Source organism: Triticum urartu, chromosome 6A, assembly GCF_056163025.1.
Source record: "Triticum urartu cultivar PI428250 chromosome 6A, HENAU_Tu73, whole genome shotgun sequence".
In the NCBI taxonomy this organism is placed as follows: domain Eukaryota; kingdom Viridiplantae; phylum Streptophyta; class Magnoliopsida; order Poales; family Poaceae; genus Triticum; species Triticum urartu.
In genome coordinates, this window is record NC_141878.1 from 70040513 (window position 1) to 70045910 (window position 5398).

Here is a 5398-nt window from a genome sequence, read left to right on the forward strand (position 1 = left end):
AAGTGGAGTTAATCATTAAAAAAGTACAAAAGATGATTTCAAGCGCCTCAGAGATCTTGGTGGTTGTGATCATCAAATGGGGTCGTTGCCCCATCAAGAGTAGCCAGGGAGAACAGTAGAACACAAACAAACACAACTAAAACAAATAAGAAAAGATTGGACGACAAGTCAGAAGAAACAGAATCTCACAATGTATACAGAATACAGTTTCTATAACCAATCATAAGGCACACAATGCTGGAGTAATCCTGTCAGACTGAAAGTATTTTCAGCACCCTTCCCGAGAAGTAAGACAGGGATAACTGTATTTTTACTTGTAATCTCATCATCCACATCCATATTAATCAGTTCGAAAAAACAATAAAAATCAAATGCTCATACATTCTATCATGGCCAGCTAATTTAGAGGACGACATGTGAATTTATGTGGCGTTTCCAGGATAAGCTGGCACAGAGGATGCCACCAATCAGGATATACCACACATCAGAGAATCATGTGTAGCGTCCGAGACTAATCACCATGAGGAACACAAATCATCCTCGGGAATTGGTAATGAACGCGCACCAAAAAAGGTTGTTTTGGGAGGGAAGAAGATATAATGAGTATTTCCTCAGTTCAGGTCTCCAAATTGATTCCGCACCGCAACACAAACTAGCGCATCAGAAGAATGAAAGTATTTAGAATAAATCATCGGACAGTTTTCAACATCAAAAAACATGAGATAAACAACAAAACCAATTGTTTCAGTGCAGGAACAAGAACAAAAGTATTTAGTTTGATCAGCTTCGACAGCATGTACAGTCATCAGGAGCACAAAACAAGGACAAAATAACCAAAAATAAACACAAACGAACAATATCAGCTACATCGTTGCTTCTGATCCATCTAGGTGATAATATATATCTCATCAACACATGAACCAACAAAGGTGATCACAAGGATGCATGAACCAACAATCTGCAATGAACAAACAGACTACGAAAGAAAAATTAAACTGCGGTATCCTCAGCTCTTATATACTCGAGATTTGCAGTAGTTAAGTACCTGATTGATTGTTAAACTGTGAGAAGCAAATGCACCTCCATCAAGCAAAAAAATAATCAATCGAGAGTGAAAAAAGAGGATCAGGGAATAACAGAAGGTCGAATCAGTAGCCCTCAGGGATTATGCTTATGATTTTCATCAAGGAAGAAAACTCAGGTCTCAAAGATGTGCCATCACTGGACTCAAGACCTTAACTGAAAAGGGCAAACTAAAAATCATAAAACATACAATGATAAGCAGGAGCAATTCTGGAGAATGTTATTCGCTGCACCTCACAATTATAAATAGGGGAAGCGACTCAAGATCCCAATAAAGTCGGCCCTGGGAAAAATCAAGACCCATAGATATATAAAACAGAAGGATCAACTAGTCAAAGGGCACTTCAACATAATGTGTCCTCAGAATTGCAGAATGACAGCATGGCCGCCTAGCAACCAATCAGTCCCGAAAGATGGTATGATTTAACAGGTTTTTCATCACCGGACAACCATAAACACACAAAACAAGGTCCACATAGGTCGAACCTACATTATTTTAGGGTTGGACGTCAGAACTGCATGTTTGAAAACATGAAACAAAAGACAACATAGCACAAGAGCGCACCAATCAGACTCAATAATAATAATGACGGAAATGTTGATGTGGCAAGCTGCATTTATATTCATAAACAAAAATGCTAAAAATCTGACATCAGATTCTTTTAGGCATGACAAATCAACCATGCTGTCAAAATCTGACATTTGATGCATTTAGGTCCTATCCAAGATAAAATGAATAAGTTCAGGCGCTTAGTTGTTAACCTTCAACTAAACTCCAGGCATCTTATCTTGGGATTGAAACCGATACTATCTGTGCTGCTTTCAGATTAAGCTTTTCTTTGCCTTTTTATTTTCTCCACACACCATGTTGTTTTGCTGTCAAAGCAAAGCTGTAAAAAGACAGCAGCATTCTCGTATTTCTTCAAACTGCATCTGAAGCAGAAACAGTAACATATTTTCCAACCGTTGAGTGAGCCAGCACAGGACAACTGAGATGGCATCGTTTAGCGGCAGGGCAGCACACAGCAACTGAAGACTTTACATGTGGGAACTGTACAGAGAACCATAAAAAAAATAAGAAATGATTTCCAGGGCCTCAGAGATCTTGGTGGTTGTGATCGTCAAATGAGGTCGTTGCCCCATCAAGAGTAGCAAATATTTTGAAAACATCACTGGCTCCAAGGAGAACGCGAACAAACATAGCTAAAACAAATAAGAAATAAACGACTGAAGCCACCTAAAGGCAGATTGTAAGACGAGTCAGAAGTAGCTGGTTAAAGATCTCATGTTTATTACAAATCAATGGGAATCCGAATGATTTTCCTCTTCATCCTCACCATCCAAGCCAAATAAAAAAAAAGACAGTTTTCAAACATCAAAACAAACAGAATCTCACAATGAATACAAATTACAGTTTTATAAACTATCATACGACACAAGATGGTGGAAGTAACTGTGTCAGATTGAAAGTATTCTCAGCACCCTTCCGAGGAAGTAAGACAGGGATAACTGTATTTTTACTTGTGATCTCATCATCCACATCGATATTAACCAGTTCGAAAAAACAATAATAATCAAGTGCTCAAACAATCTTCAGGGTCGGCACATTTAGACCCAGAAAGACAAAGAAAAAAAGAAAAAAGGGCACGGCATGTGAATGTATGTGGCGTTTCCAGGATAAGCTGGCACAGAGGACGCCACCAATCAGGATATACCACACATCAGAGAATCGCATGTAGCGTCCGAGACTAATCGCCATGAGGAACACAAATAATCCTCAGGAATTGGTAATGAACGCGCATCAATCAAAACAAAGAACTAGAAAAACAGATGGATTCAATGGGATGAGATCTGGGAGCTCAGACAGCCAAGGGGTTGTCTGCAGATGCCGCTGAAGAGGCGGCATCAGAAACTCTAGTCCACAAATTTGTCATCACCGCTACGACCTCTCATCGACCAACCATCGAAAAGAAGAACATGAAACGAAACCGAATCGAAAACCAGAGCGATGCGCAGGGGAGGAGGGCGGAGCCGCGAGGGGAGGAGGGAGCTATCGGGGTCTGCAGTCTGGATGCGGCGTTGGTGGGGATTTATATTGAGGTCTGGGCTATGGTGTCTAGGGTTCGGCTGCAAATGAGGCGGGCCGACGCATTGGCCTGCTGGGCTGCCGCACAAAGGGCTAACGCGGGTTTTGGTGGGCCGGCCGAACGGTAGACCCGTTTCTCTCCCTCTGCTCAAGCCAACTTCTTAAGGGCGGCAGCAACAGCTGTCCAATCGGGTCTTCCCCACTCGGGCTAGCCACGAAGTTTTCCCTCTCGCTAGGGTTTCCTGTTCCTCTCGCCGCCTCTGGCGACGTTGAGAAAAACTCCTTCCCTCGCCGCCATTCGTCGGGTCTTCCCCACTCGGGCTGATTCAGGGGCAGCCTGGTGCTGCCGCCCGGCCTTGGTGGGGGTCTGAGGGACGCGACGTTAGGGTTTTTCCTGCTGCTAGGGTTCTACAGCGGGGGCAACAAGATCGATCTGTGAGGTCTCACCAATGGCGCAGAGATCAGGTTCGGCTGCGGATGGAAGCAAGGGTGGCAACCTTGATAGGTTGATGCAGGAGCTCGCCCTGAAGGAGGATGACCTTGATGATGTAGTCTTTGAGGAAGACGACGCACCTCCGGAAGAAAACCTCCGGTGGATGATCTTGGCCCGTGTCCATATGGACAAGTCTTTCAGTACATATTGGTTCTTTCGTAACATGAAGTCAGCCTGGGATCTAGCAAGGGGAGTCAAGATCAAAACCCTAGAAGACAATCTGTTTATCATGCAATTCAATTGTCTAGGGGACTGGGAGAGGGTAACCCAGGGAGGACCGTGGCACTTTCGGGGGAATCCGGTGATCATTGTCCCGTATGATGGCTACTCCAAGCCCACATCCATAGAGCTCTTTAAATTTGAGATATGGGCAAGAATCATTGATCTCCCAATTGCATACCATGGAAAAGTGAAGGCGCTGACTACTAAGATCGGCGAGTTTGTTGACTCAGAACCATCTCCCTTCGACTTTGAAGGGAATTTTTACAGGGTGAGAATCCGTCTCGATGTTCGCAACCAACTAAAGAAGGCAACCTCCATAGTTCGTGGGGGACAGAGGGAGATCTTTGCGGTGAAATACGAGAGGCTCCCGGACTGGTGTCAGGTATGCGGCATGATGGGACATGAGTTTAAAGAACACGGAGACGGTGTGCATCCCCCCTCGGCCTTAGTATTCAAGAACCTAAGGGCGCCGACAATGACTGCATGGGGAACGAGACGCCGTAACAATGGCAAGAAACAGTCAAACCAAGGTGGAGGAGGAGAAAGCTCGGATCTGGAAAAGGATAGGAGTGCAATGGAGGGGGAGGATTTGGACATGGAGAAATCTGACCAGAATCGGAAGCGCTCCTCTGATGAAGCTGCGGCTGCTGCCATGACAATGGCATCCAAGGGAAGCCTGGAGCTTGTGCCATTAGCAAACCAGAAAGGAGGAGCGGGTGTGGCCCCAATGAGCCCGCCACCAAAGCAAGATCCCAAGCGATCTAGAGTGATGCGGCACTCAGAGAAGGGGGAAAACACAGGGTTGAGGAAGAACCAGGTGGCACCCAAAAACCAAGATGCAACATCGGCGGCCTCCTCGTCGGAGGACCGCCGAGCACAATGAATCTGTTAAGCTGGAACTGCCGGGGATTAGGCAACGCCCTGACAGTTCAGTAATTGCGCGAACTCGCGTTAAAGTTTGCCCCTAGAGTACTTTGTATTTTGGAAACGCAAATTAGCCAAGAGAGAGCTGAAAGTTTAGCAAGTACTCTAAGATATGATTGTTCTTTTGTTGTTGGATCCACCGGTCGGAGCGGTGGCTTAGTTTTGTACTGGAACAATGAAATAAATTGTGAAATTTTGGGTTACTCGCAGTATCACATATATGTCAAGGTGACGGGTCTGGGAGGGACCCCGTGGAGGCTCTCGTGTTTCTATGGAGAAGCCCAGACACACCTAAGACACCGAACTTGGGACACAATGAAGAACCTGGCGTCGCTACAATATATGTCGTGGGCATGTTTAGGCGACTTCAACGAGGTCCTTCGATATGATGAGCATGATGGTGTTGGTCAGAGAAGCCAAACGCAAATACAAGGCTTCCGAGATGCGGTAGATGTTTGCGGCCTGATTGATCTTGGCTTCCAAGGTCAGAAGTGGACGTTTGAAACAAAAGTTACAGGAGGTACGTACACGAGGGTGAGGCTTGACAGAGCGCTCGGATCTGCCGAGTGGTGTGCACAATTCCCGTTGGC

General features: G+C 45.3%; 1 protein-coding gene, 9 non-coding genes and 1 pseudogene across 10 annotated transcripts; 1 reads left to right on the forward strand and 10 right to left on the reverse strand.

The window, feature by feature from the left end:
* Nucleotides 1–244: 244 nt before the first annotated feature.
* LOC125531444 (small nucleolar RNA R38) lies at nt 245–337 on the reverse strand. Its single transcript, XR_007293231.1, has one exon. It is a non-coding gene; the product is annotated as a small nucleolar RNA R38 (small nucleolar RNA).
* Nucleotides 338–418: 81 nt separating this feature from the next.
* Nucleotides 419–552, reverse strand: LOC125531447 (small nucleolar RNA snoR80). The gene has a single exon (XR_007293234.2). It is a non-coding gene; the product is annotated as a small nucleolar RNA snoR80 (small nucleolar RNA).
* Nucleotides 553–605: 53 nt separating this feature from the next.
* LOC125531449 (small nucleolar RNA Z159/U59) lies at nt 606–699 on the reverse strand (annotated as a pseudogene).
* Nucleotides 700–1154: 455 nt separating this feature from the next.
* Nucleotides 1155–1226, reverse strand: LOC125531450 (small nucleolar RNA R66). Its single transcript, XR_007293236.1, has one exon. It is a non-coding gene; the product is annotated as a small nucleolar RNA R66 (small nucleolar RNA).
* Nucleotides 1227–1438: 212 nt separating this feature from the next.
* LOC125531442 (small nucleolar RNA SNORD96 family) lies at nt 1439–1531 on the reverse strand. Its single transcript, XR_007293229.2, has one exon. It is a non-coding gene; the product is annotated as a small nucleolar RNA SNORD96 family (small nucleolar RNA).
* Nucleotides 1532–2175: 644 nt separating this feature from the next.
* LOC125531448 (small nucleolar RNA SNORD24) lies at nt 2176–2261 on the reverse strand. Its single transcript, XR_007293235.1, has one exon. It is a non-coding gene; the product is annotated as a small nucleolar RNA SNORD24 (small nucleolar RNA).
* Nucleotides 2262–2338: 77 nt separating this feature from the next.
* Nucleotides 2339–2420, reverse strand: LOC125531451 (small nucleolar RNA R12). Its single transcript, XR_007293237.1, has one exon. It is a non-coding gene; the product is annotated as a small nucleolar RNA R12 (small nucleolar RNA).
* A 114-nt stretch (nt 2421–2534) lies between these two features.
* LOC125531443 (small nucleolar RNA R38) lies at nt 2535–2627 on the reverse strand. The gene has a single exon (XR_007293230.1). It is a non-coding gene; the product is annotated as a small nucleolar RNA R38 (small nucleolar RNA).
* A 111-nt stretch (nt 2628–2738) lies between these two features.
* On the reverse strand, nt 2739–2872 carry LOC125531446 (small nucleolar RNA snoR80). The gene has a single exon (XR_007293233.1). It is a non-coding gene; the product is annotated as a small nucleolar RNA snoR80 (small nucleolar RNA).
* A 62-nt stretch (nt 2873–2934) lies between these two features.
* On the reverse strand, nt 2935–3029 carry LOC125531445 (small nucleolar RNA Z157/R69/R10). The gene has a single exon (XR_007293232.1). It is a non-coding gene; the product is annotated as a small nucleolar RNA Z157/R69/R10 (small nucleolar RNA).
* An 862-nt stretch (nt 3030–3891) lies between these two features.
* LOC147963995 (uncharacterized) lies at nt 3892–4767 on the forward strand. Its single transcript, XM_087529785.1, has one exon. The coding sequence runs from the start codon at nt 3892–3894 to the stop codon at nt 4765–4767; it is 876 nt and encodes a 291-aa protein (XP_087385911.1).
* The last annotated feature ends 631 nt before the right edge of the window (nt 4768–5398 follow it).